The sequence below is a fragment of the Artemia sp. Qi Xiang Cuo genome, chromosome 3, assembly GCF_049724085.1.
Source record: "Artemia sp. Qi Xiang Cuo chromosome 3, ASM4972408v1, whole genome shotgun sequence".
In the NCBI taxonomy this organism is placed as follows: domain Eukaryota; kingdom Metazoa; phylum Arthropoda; class Branchiopoda; order Anostraca; family Artemiidae; genus Artemia; species Artemia sp. Qi Xiang Cuo.
The window spans coordinates 48,261,066-48,277,702 of record NC_142796.1 but is presented as its reverse complement, the minus strand read 5'-3'; the positions used below and the strand labels follow the sequence as shown (position 1 = coordinate 48,277,702).

Below are 16,637 nucleotides of genomic sequence, written 5' to 3'. Positions count from 1 at the left end.
TAGGATTTGCCTGTATGGGCTAAAAATTTGACAGGATCAGCAAAAAACTCAATCTTTTTCAATAATTAAAATTATATATCGAAATAAAAAAAAAATATCTAAAATATTTATCTAAATATTTTATCTCTAAATTTCTAAATTATTTATCTTTTTTGTGTTTGGATTCATAAATCTTATTTAAAAAATGTGTAGGCCTATTTGACAGAAACGCAAAACGAAAAAGATTCCTTCTGATAATAAATAGATTACTTATCGCAGCGTTAATGTTAATTGACTTGGAATTAAAAAGATATTTGAAAAAATCTCCTGGTAAATCGCAAAATATCTTTTCACAGACAGCGGAAAGAAATTTAGAAAAAACGTCTTTATTCTCTATCTTATTTTGAACGAAAAGTAAAATTTTTGGCAAATAACAATAGTTCTGAAGTCCATATTTCGAATTCCCAACCAGTAGTTATCCAAATAATAAATAACTGTGCTACTTCCTATTTTTTGTTAAATTCTTATTTTAATCCGTTTTCATTACAAAAAAAGTCTTGAACGAAAAAGGAAAAGATCACATTCGACAATAAACGACAAAAATAGTAAGATCACATCTGACAATAAATATCTCTTAAACGTAAAACCTCTAAATCTTCTGCCTCGAAGAGCATTCGTTTCTGCACGAGTCTCATGGAATCTCCATCCAAAATACGATCTTTTGGCGAAAATATGGTAGGTATAGCTAATAGTATTTTGGCAACACTGCGTAAAGTAGGAAACTCAGACGTTTTCTGCCAAAATTCATAAGCATCACTCCGGCAAGTTGACATATGCCTCTGATATCTTTCTAAATCATCTATTTGTTCTGGATTTGGTTCCATGAACTCGGCAAAGAAATTTGAACTAGACACATCTGCTTCTGGTTTTTCGTCGGGTTCCGGTTTCGGTAATTTTGGTACACCTCGTAGTATGTGCTGCAGCTCTTTGTATGTATTCTCTCTCGTTTTATCATCTACCATTTTTAATGATTTGAAACTTGGATCCAGACAAAGAGCTATATAAAAGAAAACATGAAACTGATATTTTTTACTTTTTAGTTTTTCAAAAACAGGGTTGTCCCATGCATCAATTTTTCTTTCTAATTTTAGCCACCATAAATAGCATGCCCCAATTTGGGCATTAGAAGTTGAAAGGTTTTCAAACATTTGTGAAGCTAATTCTATTGTACTATGAATTTGTGACATTAGCTCCACATCTTGTATCTCGTGTAAAGCACTACGGAGATCTGTCCATTTTTGACAGCGTGCTGAGATTCCCTCCACATTGCACAATTCGTTAAATGCTGCGTTTAGAAAATCACTGAAAGACGGGATGATAATTCCTTCGTCGGTTTTAAAAATATCGTTGCTTGTGATGATGAATGAGTCCTTTGGCGTAAAATCATCTGGAATTTTAATTATTTTCCCAATCGATTCAAAGAAACTTTGAAGTGGTTCTTTTAAATTGTCTGAATTGTATTCTGATGTCTTTATTTCGTTAGATATCCTGTGAAATGTCTCATCTAAATAATGGCAGCGAACTGTGAAAAATTTCTTCTTTCGATAATTCTCCCAGAATTCAACTGAAAACACTGATGACTCTCGTATAACTTGACATAGATCAACGTTGTGCAGGTCGGCAAAAATGGCTGATCTGTAAAAAAAGGTTTTATATATAGTTTACTTGATTCTTTTTTTTGTTTTGTTTTGTTTTCTGCAATTAATATGTTAAGAACGGCATTGCCAGATGTCTGCAACAAGATCGCACTGCCCCTCTCATATAAGAGTGAGAACGTGCTGAAGGAACCATTTTTTTATTGAAAATACTCTCAAGGTGAAGTTTTCCAAAACAAATGTATTTTAATGTTCTGATTTGAAGAATTCAACGTGCAAGTACCTAAAGCAGGACCAGATGTTGCATATGATTCCCGTCTGACAACAATGGATGAAATACCCAGAAAAAATGTGTAAACAAAATTCTTTTTGAAAGTTTGATATTAAATTTTTGGTCCCCGATTTAAAGCCGAAAAACACATATTTTGACCTTGTATTTACTCTAACAATAAGGTCTAATTATTGTAGTTGGATATCGGGAAAATTGTTTCATGAAATTTAAATTCCCGAAAGAGAGAATATAATATTTCTTGTATATTTCAAATTTATTATGATATTGTGCCTGTTTACAAAGACTTTGTTGGCCAAAATTTGAGTCAGCCGCATGCCACCCCAAGGCCGTTTTTTTCTGGTGGCTTGATTTTTATGTGAACAGATCAAGTAGTTAAAACGAAAACTAAAAGAACTATTTTTTAAAAAAACAGTGTTTCTTAATTATTTATCGCAATATTGTGCCTCTTAACAAAAGACCTTGTGGATGAAAATTTGAGTCGGCCGCGGTTCTCCCCTAAGGCCGTATGTTCTGCAGGCTTCATTGATAGCGACAAAACGAAACAAACGATACGTACTGATAATTTGGCTGAGATGTTTTCATGATGAACTGACCAGCAGGAAGAAACGAAGCTGGCAGTAACCATCGAAAATAAAAAAAAAACTCTAAAGTTAGGTTTTGACAGAGAGTGAAAAAACTTTAAAAACGGAAATCACGAGGTGACATCATAAACTGGAAAACTAAACCTATTTGAAACACAGTTTTGCCGGCCAAACGAGTTTTTCAACATAAAATCTGAAACAGAGGCGAGCTGAGTATTCGACCGCACGAAAAATTTTCTTTAAATTGGGCAACGTGAAATCCGACCGCTGAAGTGGGATTTTTAAAACTTAAAATAAGAAACAGAGGCGAATCTAATGTTTACCCACCTTTTTTTTCTTTTTTTTTAGAGAGAGAGAGAGACAACTGAGTTCCTTCTTTTATTATTTCTCATATGTTTTGCATAAGACTTGACTTTAAAGTTGTTTTACAATCTTGGGGCAAAGTAAAATCTGATTGCAGAAGCGATATTTTAAAACTAATGGAGCGTTCTTGTTTTCACTGGGCGACGGGAAATCCGGCTGCCAAAGCGAGATATTTTCTGTAAGGATTGTTTTTTTGTCGTTGTCGGAATTATCACTTTTTTTGTTCAGAATTCGTAAGAAATTGTCATCATTTGACGTTATTTTTTCATGAAAACAGTCGCCAGGCAGATAAGGTGTAATAGAAAAAGAAAATAGGAAAGTAGCAGAAAGAGAACTCTGAATTCAGGTTTTTTTACAGAATTTTCTTTTATTTACAGAACTCGGTTCTTGTTCAGCATTCGGGCCTCTATTTTGGTGATCAGATGATTATTTTTGATGTTCATGAAAACAGTGTACTGTCCATGTAAGGTATAAGATCAAAGAAAATGGGGAAGTGACTGAAGGGGGCCTCAAAACCCTAGCCGTTTTTAGAATTCTTGTTCGTTTTGTTTTTGCAATTGTGTTTTGGTTCAGAATTCAAGCTGTTCTTAGAATTAGAATTAATTTCGGGGAATTTACATAGTCGGGGCGTTTTCGTGATCTTCTTTCTCGGAATATGTAATTGACTCGCTGGTTTGTTAACTGTTATATAAAAACAGTATCAAATCCCCCATTAGATCGGGCATAGGACCAAAGAAAAGAGGAAACAGGGAGAAGTGAGTTTTGAGCAGTATAACTTGGACGTAATAGAAATAAAAGCGCCGCCAACAGTGCAGCATCGTAGGCGTGACCGTTTTTAAAACACCTTCCATTTTTGTTTTCAGAATTCGGTTTTCGTTCAGAATTCAAGTCGTTTTCAGGATAGAAGCTATTCTAGGGAAGTTCCATTTGTTTATAGTGATCTATGAAAACAGTATCCGTAAACAGATGTAGACCAGATTGGGTGCCGAACCAAAGGAAATAGAAAGCTGATGGACGGGAGTCCTTAGCGGGATCAGAAATTATTTAAGTTTTTATGTAAGCATTTTGATGTATTTCATCTTTTTTAAAGAAATTTAAGTTTTTAACATTTTACTATAATGAATTTGTACATGAGGGCAGAGAGGGGATTTTAGTTAACGATAAAGTCTATCAAGTGGATAGCTTCACTTAACTGGTAATATTGTTAGTGAAGATGGCAGATTAAAGATTCATTTATTTAAAACAGCTTTCATAGTTTTGGCAAAAGCTTCAATTAAATTACGCTATCTTTTACAACACAGGAAAAAAAAAAAAAAGCATGATTGAACAACCAGGAAAAACAAAACACTAAGCATGATTAATGACACTTGTACAAAACAGAATCAAAGAACTGCTTTCCGGCGATTGCTGAAGAGAACTGCTGAAGATTTACGTCTAGACTTTGGCTTTAAGCAGGCAATACCATCTAGGTTTTTGAATAGGCGGGCTTTAAGTTTAAAAAAAATAGATGACGTTACAACAGAGCAAAACAAATTAGCCTTATGTAATGAGGCTTTTCCTTATTGGATCGTCATGATTAATGCACTTAATGAAGCTAGGAGGACTGATTCTTCGATTAATTAGGCTATTTCATAAGAAAATCACCGGAAAGAATGCAAAAAAGCTAAAATTGGGAGTGGCACGCAGCAGCTTCAACAGCACTGCAACGCCATCTCCTCCCCTCAAGTGATAATGTAAAAACCAGAATAGCCAAAGCCCCAAGGTGTTTTTTAAATTTGAAAAAAAGTTTGAAAGCATAGGAAGATTCGTCCACGAACTAATATTGGAAGCCGCGGTGGTCAGAGTGGTCAAATATGGTCAAGCTCTGAACGTAGAGGCTTCTAAACGTTGCAGAAGATATGTTAGTTGTTTTCCTGAGGAATTGTTTGAGGGTAGTCTTAAGTAAGAGTTTACTCGTTTGGTTCAAGCATTGTCCCGTGGGAGCTTTGAAAGGCTGATGAAGATTTGTTGATGTTTTCAAGTGGAACTGTCTAAGGATAGTCTCCAATACTCATAGACTGACTGTATATCAGACAATGAGCAGTATAAAAAAACGTGGTTCGATCCCACTTTCTAGGGCCACAACGAAGAAAGGCCAAGGACGTGTTTCTGATGAAGGATGACAGATTGCCAAAGATTGTGCTTTTTGGCCATCCATCTGGGAACGAACAAAAAAGCTGGCCGTCCCCGGATGAGGTGGGGAGAGGATAAGCAAGGAATGAAAGGAACTTTATAGGAGAAGATAAAGATTGAAGCGTTGAAGAGATTGGGGTAGAGAGGAGAGGCTATAATGAAAGAAATGTTAAGATTGATAGACCTCGTTTTACAGTTGAAAAGTGAAGATTGCCAAAGATTAGGCTTTTTGACCATCCCTCCGGGACCAAATGAAAACTAGATAGTCCTCGAACGAAGTAGGTCATAAAGAAGGGTTTACAAGAAATTCAAGAAATTGGTTCAAAACGGGTAACCTTTCCTGGATACGGTCCTGGCAGTAGCAGTACAACATTTGAGTGATTCAGAAGTGAAAATTGAGGCAATTTGGACGAGTAGAAGCTTGTTCTAATTTAATCTGAATATTCGCATGCGATATTTTTTTAAGAACAGTCAAATGTGAATTTCGCTTCTGATGTATTTAGTCGAATTTTAGTCGGACTAGGTATTTATGGCTGTTTTGGCGAACTGTATTATGGCTATTTTGACGAATTATATTATGGCTATTGTAGCGAATTTTTTATGGCTATTATGGCGAATTGTATATGGACTATACAAAGATGCCTTTTTACCTTGATAGAATACTTGAAATATGAACAGATCCCGCTCTTGCACCAAGGTCAATCAGAGATTGAGTCAATTCAATGAACGCTGAGGATTCAAGAAGGTTCATAGGCCATAGCTCTTTGAGAAAAAATTGTCTCGCTTTTTCCACTGCTAAAAGCCCATAATCTTCTCCTTCATCACAGGCTTGCAGTCGGCAGTCTTCATGCTCCCCAAGGCCATCAAGGCGACTGGGAGTTACCTAAAAAAGAGTCAAGTTAGAAGAGTCGAATCAGAATTTGGCTTAGAAAAGCTTAAAAATAGGAACAATTTTTTCATTGACTAATAAAATAGTCACGATTGGTTAGTATCCACAACAAAGACTAGTATATATATATATATATATATATATATATATATATATATATATATATATATATATATATATATATATATATATATATATATATATATATATATATATATATATATATATACATATATATATATATATACATATATATATATACTATATATATACTTATATAGTTATCATAAGTGGTTCTTTTTTGGCCCTAATGAAGCAAACATATGAGAAAAAGAGACACAAAATAATATAAATAACATGTTCTTAGATTTTTATAATGAACTTTGTGAATTTTCTGGGTAGCTCTAGATGGCGTTATTTTTTTTTTTTTTTTTTCAGAGACAAGCTACTTCTCCTATCAGTTCCTATAATCTTTGAAAAACGTAATAGAACGATCTATAGTAATAGAAAAGGAACCTGGAAACTAACGATAAAGATTCTCCACCCTTGCACATACGCAGAAAAAATTTCGAGGAGAGGCAATAGTTATTTTTTTATATGATCTGAATAAAAGATGCCCAACAATTCGAGAAAATTGAGGGGGAATTAAGGCTGAAGTCTTATTGGGCTTCACAAATTTAATTGTAAGACTCATTGAGATTTTGCTTAAAATAACACTTGAAAAAATGCAGGGTAATTATCACTTACAGAAAAATCTCGGCTTTAATCCTATAAAATTGCAAATTGGTTATATCAATTAGTTTTCTTTGAAATTTCTTACGTTTTTAATAAAGTCACCACACTATTAGTGGCGTTAGTGGTTTTTAATCCCTATCTTCCCATGTTGAATTGTCGAAGATCCAATTCTTCTTAGTTTCTCATTCTCATCAAGGCCTTCCGTCCCCTTGTGCAGGTATGTTGTGGGGCCCTACGAAAATAAACAATCCAGTCAAATTTTGTGTAGTATGAGTATGAAACTGCGTGTTGTGTTTTTATTAAGAAATTTATGTATATTTTTTAGCCCTTTTTTCAAATTTTCTGCCAAAAATTTCAGAAAAAAAAATCTTGTAAAAAGCTAACGCATTGCCTAATGACCATCAGCATCATATTGTCGCAGCACCTTTGCCCTAAAAAGGTATTGACATACTGTACTGAAGTTCTATCATACGCCTTCTTTTTATCATGTATTTCAATGTGACTTTAACAGCTATAGTAACCAAATCCATGTGCAAAGCTAGCGCTTACCCTAATTAGCCAGGGCTATTATTATTGTCGCAGTGCCCTTGCCCTAAAAAAGTATTGATTTGCTGCACTTAAGTTATGTCAAATACCTCCTTATATTTTAACGTTAACAGCTGTCTGACGTTAAATGTTGTGATGAAAAAATCCCTGTAAAAAGCTGGCGCATGCCCTAATGATCGTGAGAACTATTATTACTGTCGCAGCACCTATGCTCTAAAAAAGTATTGACATGCTGCACTTCGGTTCTGCCACACGCCTTCTTTTTACCATGTATTTTAATGCGACTTTAATATATGTGGCGAACAAATACATGTGCAAAGCTATCGCTTACGGTTAATTAGCCAGAGCTATTATTGTTGTCGCAGTGCCCTTGCCCTAAAAAGGTATTGATACGCTGCACTGAAGTTCCATAATATACCTCATTTCTATCATACATTACAGCGTTAGCAGATGTCTGACGCTGATAGCTGCGACGAACAAATCCCTGTAAAAAGCTAGCGCATGCCATAATGACCGTCAGAGATATTATTATTGTCGCAGCGCCCTTGCCCTAAAAAGGTATTGACATGCGCACTGAAGTTCTGTCATACAGCTCATTGTCACCATTTATTTTAATGTGACGTTAATAGCTACGCGACGAAGCGGCAATTCTTCATACTGAAGACTCGATGAACCTCTACTAGAAGAAACTCAATAGAAATTAAGAATACCAAAACCGGACTAGACATGAAATGTTTACCTGAATACAATTTGTTGGGCTAGGAGATGCAGGAAAGAGTGTCTCAATTTTCATATCTCTTCTTTGCCTCTTGATGGCTCTTTCCAAAATGTCTGGTTGTTGTGCAACATCTATTGGAGTGACAGTCATCGCCCATGGAGTCGTGTCTTCTCGGAGCATATCCAATATTGGACGGAGCTTTGGAGGGCATTTGTGACGAATTAGACTGCTCGTTCCTACAGATAAGGAGTTGTACAATAAAAATTTTTTTAGTTTGTTTTGATATGATTATGATTTATTATCTTTTTTCGAATTTATTTTAGAATGAATGTAAGAGCAATATAAAGTTTTTATTCAACAGGTTTCCGACCCATAAGAACTAAACACGAACTTGGAAATAGGCTAAGATTTACAATATAGAAAACACTCACGTACACACGGGAATCATTCAGCCACATTCCTCCTCGAAATCTTGTTTTTTTTTTACAAATTTCCCGATTATTTCTTAATATTTCTCGTACAATTTGCCTATTTTTGGTAATTTTTTGACGTTGTGCTTCCTCCTAACCGCCCCCTCCCTCCCCCCTTCACTAAAAAGACCATACGAGCATGTCTGGCAGAAAAGGAATGCTGACGGGCTTGATAAATTAAAAAAAAGTCGAATTTTCATTAAGAAAAATCTAAAAGGCGAGTGTTCTTTTTCTAACTAAATGAACCCATTTTACAAATGATCTGATAAGAGATAGTCACTCGAATTCTGGTGTTGAAATTTTTCTATCTGTCTAAGAACTCAAATTTTGGTAATGTTTATCTCTAAACTTCTAAATAATAGCTGCAAATGGGACCGAGTCTTAGAGAATAAGGATACTAGAGGATTTTAACGGGGGGGGGGGGTAGAGACCCAAAAATGTTCGTTCTGGGGCGATTCCTTTCGAAATTTCTTACGAAGTTCTTTAGAACAAATTGAAGAGTCTCACCTTGTCCCCTCCCTATTTGTTCGGGTTTACTTGAAATCATATGCTGAACCCACCCCCCCCCGCCTACCCTCGAAAGAAGCTCGTAATTTGCCTTTTTAACCGCCACCGTAGCTATTGTTTCTGATTTCCATGTATTTTGTAAAGTTGCAATGTCAGCTGCAGCTTGAGAGGAAAGTTTGCCGAGTGACATTGAAATGTAATGGCAACCAGAATCCACCCTGGTCGGGTGGATCTAATCCATGTCCAGGTTTATTCAACTTTGACTGAAAACGACGAATGAAGATCCGGCCTAAATCCAAGAGATTGCCCACTGTTGAACTCTTATTGATCATAAACAACTAATTACAAGAAAAAACAATAGGGTTTTTTTTTCTAAAGTCAGTGGAATTCCAAACTCTAAATGAATATTTCGGCCCTATGTCCAAGGGCTGTCCTCAGCACAACACAGACGAAAATATAAAAGAGAAACATTAAAATACGAAGACTCTTTTTACTTTTAAAACAGCCGTATTATCTTGATTTCAACCCTGGTTTAACTTCGTTGAAGTAATGATGCTAGGGCATAATTTTTTCTTTTTTTTTTTTTTTTTTTTTGGAAAATTATTTAGCCAACAATGTTTTGGTTTGTCAGAGAAATTGACATTCTTGCCTCGAATTATTTGTTGTTACCAACAAGTTTTTGTCCAAACAACGAGATCAGGATTAAAGTAGGGATGATGAGTTTTCGTTCGTTTCCCATATAATAAACGTGTTTTACAACGTTAGAATGACGTTTTTATTTGACAAGCTCTTGATTACTGTCCTGAAGGATCCGTGCCCGCGCGAACGTTAAAACAGATTTTCTTTGATAGACAGTAAGATGACGAAAGACGACTATAGCTAAAACACTTACTAGTGTGTTTCATTGTACCGGGAGTAGTTATTCGCTAAGTACGCTTTAGCTCCTATCCCAATATTGGCCAGAATTTCTTGGTCGCAACGGGAATAGGAAAATAATATATATGCCTAATGGTACACCTGTACACAGGTAGGAAATCTCCCACGGTTAAATTTATTGGAAGGAACTCCGCCCAGTAGCCTAATTATTGTGGCTTAGAATGTACTTTTTCATGTTGAGATGCGCCCCCCCCCACGTTAAAATTTCTCCCCCCCCTACCATGTAGATATAACCAACGGACATCCCCGCCTAAAGAGTTAGAACGTATTATCTATACCCTTTTAGTGCCTTCCTCTCCCTTAAAAATGTCACAAACAAAATCTATCATCTCATGATCCCCTGATAACAAGTAATAATTTGAGCCTAATTCTAATTCTATTAATTATTAGTATTTTTGTTTACTATACCCCTTAACTTCACTAAAGCTTTTTTATCAGTTGAATCAAATGCCTGTTAATAATTTGTAAAACAGAGGACTAAGGGGTGTGGTCATTTGGAAACTTCTCAATTATTGATTATTATTAACTATTAGTAATCATTAAAATTTTAATTATTATTATTGATAATTATTAATCTAAGATTAAAAATTTGGCCGCCACATCCTATCGACAGAGAACCAGTTAAGAATTTCTCTCCCATTTCTTATTTGACTAATAAATATCATCATCCTCAATATTTTGCTTCCTACAAAATAAAGCTAATGTCTCTGTAATTACCAAACTCACTCTTATCACATTTTTCATGATTAATTAAAAAAAAAAAATTCCGAAAAACAAGTTCTCCAAAGAAAAGTAAAGGCCATTTTAAAATTAAGCTCAGCATATACAAATACCTGTTAAAATTAAAACTCAAAACGACATTAAGAAATTATTCTTAAAGAATAAATGAAATCCAAAACGAACAGAAATTAAATAAACAATCATAGCAAAAAACATAGAACAAGTAACAATATAAATGAATGAATAAATCTTAAAGCGAGTAATGCTTAAACTGGATATGAAAATCAAGCCTAAAACGAAAAAAATATTTTGCTATTGAAGTATAAATGAAACTTAAAACGAACTGAAATTAAATACAAAATCAATGCAAACAAACATACAATAGGTACTAATGTAAATAAATATCTGACCTTTGAACTATTTAAAAAAATAGCTATCTCAGAATTTGTATCGGATGGGTTTGGGGAAAAAGGGCGTGGGGGCTAGAGGCCCTCCAATCTCTTTCGACTCTTAAAAATTGAACTAGAACTTTCAATTTCCATTCAAATCAGCCCTCTGAAGTTTATACGAGCATCCCTTCCATTTAATAAGAACAATATATGTCCCCGGGGCAAAACTTACAACGCCTGCCCCCGGGGCCTGGGGGATTGTGGTGACACCGGAGTTTATTATCTGACCTTTGAATTATTTCTAACAAAATAGCTATCCCAAAATTTTTATCGGATGCATTTGGGGTAAAAGGGACGTTTGGGGGATAGTTACCCTCTGATCTATTTTGACTCTTAAAAACTGAACTAGAACGTTGAATTTCCAGTCAAATGAGCCCTCTCTGAAGTTTATACGAGCATTCCTTCCACAACAGCTGTATATGCCCTCCAGGCATAACTTACAACGCCTACTCCGGACCCTAAAGGATTGTGTCTACCCCGGAGTTTTCGATATATGATCTTTGAACCATTCTGAAAAAAAATGGTTCTCTCAAAGCTCTTATCGAATGGGTTTGAAGAAAATAGGGTGTAAAGAAGGGGAGGGGGAGACTATTTTGAGATAGCCATTTTTAACAAAATGGCTATCTCAAATTTTCTACCGGATGCATTAGGGAAAAAAGGGCGTGGGAGGTGGGGCTAGTTGCCCACTGATCTCTTTTGAATCTTAAAAAGTGAACGAGAACTTTCATTTTCTAATCATATGAGCCATCTCCGAAGTTTTTACCGGGATCCCTTCCATAAGAACTATATATGCCCCCAGAGGATTACTTACAACGCCTGCCTCTTGGCCCTGGGGGGGTGTGTCGACCCTGGAGTTTTCGTTATATAATCTCTGAACTATTTTTAAAAAAATGGCTGTCTCAAAGTTTTTATGAGAAGAGTTTGAGGAAAAAAGCTATGGAGGGGGGGGGGCTAGTGGCTCATCGATCCATTTTAAACACTAAAGAGTGAACTAGAACTTTCAATTTATAATCAAATGAGCCCTCTCCGAAGTTTATACGAGCATACCTTCCATAAGGACTATATATGCCCCTAGAGCAATACTTACAACGCCTGCCCGGGCCCTAGGGGGTTGCGTCGACGCAGGAGTTTTTCTTATCTGACCTTTGAGCTATTTTTAACGAAATGGCCATACGTAAAGGAGTTTTTGTTATATGATCTTTGAACTATTTTTAACAAAATGGCTACATCGAATTTTTATGAGATGTATCTGGGGAAAAGGGGCTTGGGGGCAGCTAGTTGCCCTCCGATCACTTTTGACTCTTAAAAGGGCACTTTTGCACTTTTGACTCTTGAATGAGGAGTGTGGGGGAGACTAGCTGCCCTCCGATCACTTTTAACAAGTGAATTACAACTTTCAATTTCCAATCAAAGGAGGCCTCTATGAAGTTTATACGAGCATCCCTTCCATTAGAACTAATATGTCCCCAGGGTATAACTTGCAACACCTGCCCCCGGGCCCTGGGTGGTTGTGTTGACACCGGAGTTTTTTTATCTGACCTTTGAACTATTTTTAACAAAATGGCTATCTCAAAATTTTTATCTGATGCATTGGGGGGAAAAGGGACGTTTGGGGGATAGTTACCCTCTGATCTCTTTTGACTTTAAAAAACTGAACTAGAACTTTCAATTTCCAGTCAAATGAGCCCTCTCTGAAGTTTATACGAGCATTCCTTCCACAACAGCTGTATATGACCTCCAGGCATAACTTACAACGCCTACTCCGGACCCTAAAGGATTGTGTCGACCCCGGAGTTTTCGATATATGATCTTTGAACCATTCTGAAAAAAAATGGTTCTCTCAAAGCTCTTATCGAATGGGTTTGAAGAAAATAGGGTGTAAAGAAGGGGAGGGGGAGACTATTTTGAGATTTTGTTAAAAATGGCTATCTCAAATTTTCTACCGGATGCATTAGGGAAAAAAGGGCGTGGGAGGTGGGGCTAGTTGCCCACTGATCTCTTTTGAATCTTAAAAAGTGAACGAGAACTTTCATTTTCTAATCATATGAGCCATCTCCGAAGTTTTTACCGGCATCCCTTCCATAAGAACTATATATGCCCCCAGAGCATTACTTACAACGCCTGACTCTTGGCCCTGGGGGCTTGTGTCGACCCAGAAGTTTTCATTATATGATCTTTGAACTATTTTTAAAAAAATAGCTATCTAGAAACTCTTATTGGAGGATTTTGAGGAAAAAGGGTAGGGAGGGGGGGGGGCTATGTGCACTCCGGTATCTTTCAGCCCTTTAAAAGGGTACTAGAGCTTTCAGTGATCCTTCCTTCGAGACCTCTCCGACGTTTATACAGGTATACTTATATCAAGGACCATAGAAGCTGTTAAGGTAAAGTATAAATCGCCTGCCCCGGGCTCTGGGGAGTTGCGTCGACCCAGGAGTTTTTATTATATGACCTTTGAACTATTTTTAACGAAATGGCCATATGTAAAGGAGTTTTTGTTATATGATCTTTGAACTATTTTTAACAAAATGGCTACATCGAATTTTTATGAGATGTATCTGGGGAAAAGGGGCTTGGGGGCAGCTAGTTGCCCTCCGATCACTTTTGACTCTTAAAAGGGCACTTTTGCACTTTTGACTCTTGAATGAGGAGTGTGGGGGAGACTAGCTGCCCTCCGATCACTTTTAACTTTTAACAAGTGAATTACAACTTTCAATTTCCAATCAAAGGAGCCCTCTATGAAGTTTATACGAGCATCCCTTCCATAACAACCATATATGCCCCCAGGGCATAACTTCAACGCCTACCCCCGAGCCCTTGGGGGCTGTGTCGACACGGGAGTATTTGTTATCTGAACTTTGAACTATTTTTAATAAACTGTCTATCTAAAAAATTTTATTCGATGTAGTTAGGGCGTGGAGGTGGGGGCTTGTTGCCCTCCGATCTCTTTTGACTGTTAAAAAGTGAACAAGAACTTTCAATTTCCAATAAAATGAGCCCTCTCCGAAGTTTATAAGAGCATCCTTTCCATAAAAACTATATATGCCCCCAGAGCATTACTTACAACGCCTGCCCCCGGGCTCTGGGGGGGGGGGCGGGGGGTTGCGTCGACACATGAGTTTTTCTTATCTGACCTTAGAACTATTCTTAATGAAATGGTTATTTTAAAAGTTTTATCGGATGGGCTTAGGGGAAAAAGGGTGTGTGGTGGGGGGGGGCTAGTTGCCCTCGGATATCATTTGACTCTTAGAAAGTGAACTAGAAGTTTCAATTTCAAATCAAATGAGTCCAAATCAAAAGTTTATAAGATCATCCTTTCCATAAAAACTATATATGCCGCCAGAGCATTACTTACAACGCCTGCCCCCGGGCCCTGGGGAGTTGCGTCGACACAGTAGTTTTTCTTATCTGACCTTTGAACTATTTTTAATGAAATGGCTATTTCAGCCCTCTGAAGTTTATACGAGCATCCCTTTCATAAGAACCATATACGCCCCCAGGACAACACTTACAACGCCTACCCTCGGGCCCTGGGAGGTTGTGTTGACACCGGAGTTTTTGTTATCGAATTTTTGAACAATTTTCAAAAAAACTGGCTATCTAAAAACGTGTAGCGGATGTGTTGGGGAAAAAGGGCGTTGGGGGAGGGGCTAGTTGCCGTTAAATCTCTTGACTCTTAAAAAGTGAACTAGGACTTTCAATTTCCAATCAAATAAGCCCTCTATGACATTTATACAAGCATCCCTTTCATAAGAACCATACATGCATTTAGGGCATAAATTAGAACCTCGTCCCCGGGCCCTGTTTTTTTTTGTTTTCTGACCTTTAACTATTTTTAACAAAATGTCTATCTCAAAATTTTCATCAGGTGGGTTTGGAAAAAGAAGGCGTGGGGGGGGGGGGTCTATTTGCCCTCGGATATCTTTTGACTATTAAAAAGTGAACTCGAACTTTCAATTTCCTCTCAAATGAGCCCTCTCTGAAGTTTATGCGAGCATCCCTTTCATAAGAACCATATATGCCCGAGGGCATAACTTACAACGCCTGCCCCCAGGCCATGGGGGGTTGTATCGACACTTGAGTTTTTGTTATCTGACTTTTGAACAATTTTTAACTTAATGGATATCTCAAAATCTTTATCAGATGCATTTGCAGAAAAGGGGGCGTGGAGGGGGGCTAGTTGCCCTCCAATCTCTTGACTCTCAAAAACTGAACTAGAAATTTCAATTTCCAATCAAATGAGTCCTATCTGAAGTTTGTACGAGCATCCCTTCCATAATAACCATATATGCCACAGGGCATAAATTACAACGCCTCTCCCCGGGCTCTGGGGGGCTGTGTTGACGCCGGAGTTTTTGTTATCTGAACTTTGTACTATTTAAAAAAAATTTCTATCTCGAAATTTTTATCTGATGCATTTAAGGCGTGGAGGGGGGGGAGCTAGTTGACATCCGATCCCTTTTGACTCTCAAAAAGTAAACAAAAACTTTCAATTTCCAATCAAATGAGCCCTCTCTGAAATTTATATGAGCATCTTTCCCATAAAAACTATATATGCCCTCAGAGCATTACTTACAACGCTTGCCTCCGGGCCCTGGGGGGTTGCGTCGACACAGGAGTTTTTCTTATCTGACCTTTGAACTATTTTTAATGAAATGGCTATTTTAAAATTTTATCGGATGGGCTCGGGAAAAAAAGGGTGTGGGGGGGGGGGGGCTAGTTGCCCTTGGATATGTTTTGACTCTTAAAAAGTGATCTAGAACTTTCAATGTCCAATCAAATGAGCCCTCTCTGGAGTTTATAAGAGAACCGCTTTCGTAAGAACCATACACGCCCCCAGGACAACACTTACAACGCCTTCCCTCCGGGCCCGGGGGGTTGTGTTGACACCGAAGTTTATGTTATCTAATTTTTGAACAATTTTCAAAAAACTGGCTATCTCAAAATTTGTAGCGGATGAGTTTGGGGAAAAGGGCGTGGGGGGGGGGGCTAGTTACCCTTTAATCTCTTGACTCTTAAAAAGTGAACTAGGACTTTCAATTTCCAATCAAATGCGCCCTCTATGAAATTTATACAAGCATCCCTTTCATAAGAACCATACATACCTTTAGGGCATAACTTAGACCGCCTGCCTCCGGCCCCTGAGGGGCTGTGTCGACCCCGGAGTTTTCGTTATATGGCCTTTGAACTATTTAAAAAAAGGCTATCTCAAATTTCTTATCGGATGGGTTTGAGAAAAAAAGGGCGTGGAGGGAGGGGGGGCTAGGTACCCTCCAATCTCTTTTGACTCTTAAAAAGTGTACTAGGAGCATCCTTTCCATAAGAACCTCAAATGTCCCCAGGGCAAAACTTTCCACGTCTGCCCCCGGGCCCTGGGGGTCTGTTTTAACACCGGAGTTTTTGTTACAATATCTTTGAACTATTTTTAACAAAATAACTATCTCCAAATTTTTATTGGATGCATTTGTAAAAAAGGGCGTGGTGGGGGGGCTGGTTAACCTCCGATATCTTTTGACGCTTAAAAAGTGAACTAGAACTTTCAATTTCCAATCAAATGAGCCCTCTGAAGTTTATACGAGTTTATACATTCCTTCCTTGAGAACCATATATGCCCCCAGGGCATAACTT

General features: G+C 37.3%; 2 protein-coding genes across 4 annotated transcripts in view; one reads left to right on the top strand and one right to left on the bottom strand.

Moving 5' to 3' along the window:
- The window catches only part of LOC148954204 (serine/threonine-protein phosphatase 2A regulatory subunit B'' subunit gamma-like), a 251,242-nt gene that overhangs the window by 167,554 nt on the left and 67,051 nt on the right, over positions 1–16,637 (top strand). The gene's annotated exons all lie outside the window — the stretch shown is intronic.
- Positions 427–16,637, bottom strand: part of BEAF-32 (Boundary element-associated factor of 32kD) — a 29,152-nt gene continuing 12,941 nt past the window's right edge. Inside the window, exons 4-6 of the mRNA XM_089086981.1 lie at positions 7,952–8,166; positions 5,693–5,925; positions 427–1,674 (exon numbers count right to left, since the gene is read on the bottom strand). Coding sequence (XP_088943107.1) covers positions 591–1,674; positions 5,693–5,925; positions 7,952–8,166 — 1,532 coding nt within the window. The 3' untranslated portion in view covers positions 427–590. The remainder of the gene's footprint in view (positions 1,675–5,692; positions 5,926–7,951; positions 8,167–16,637) is intronic.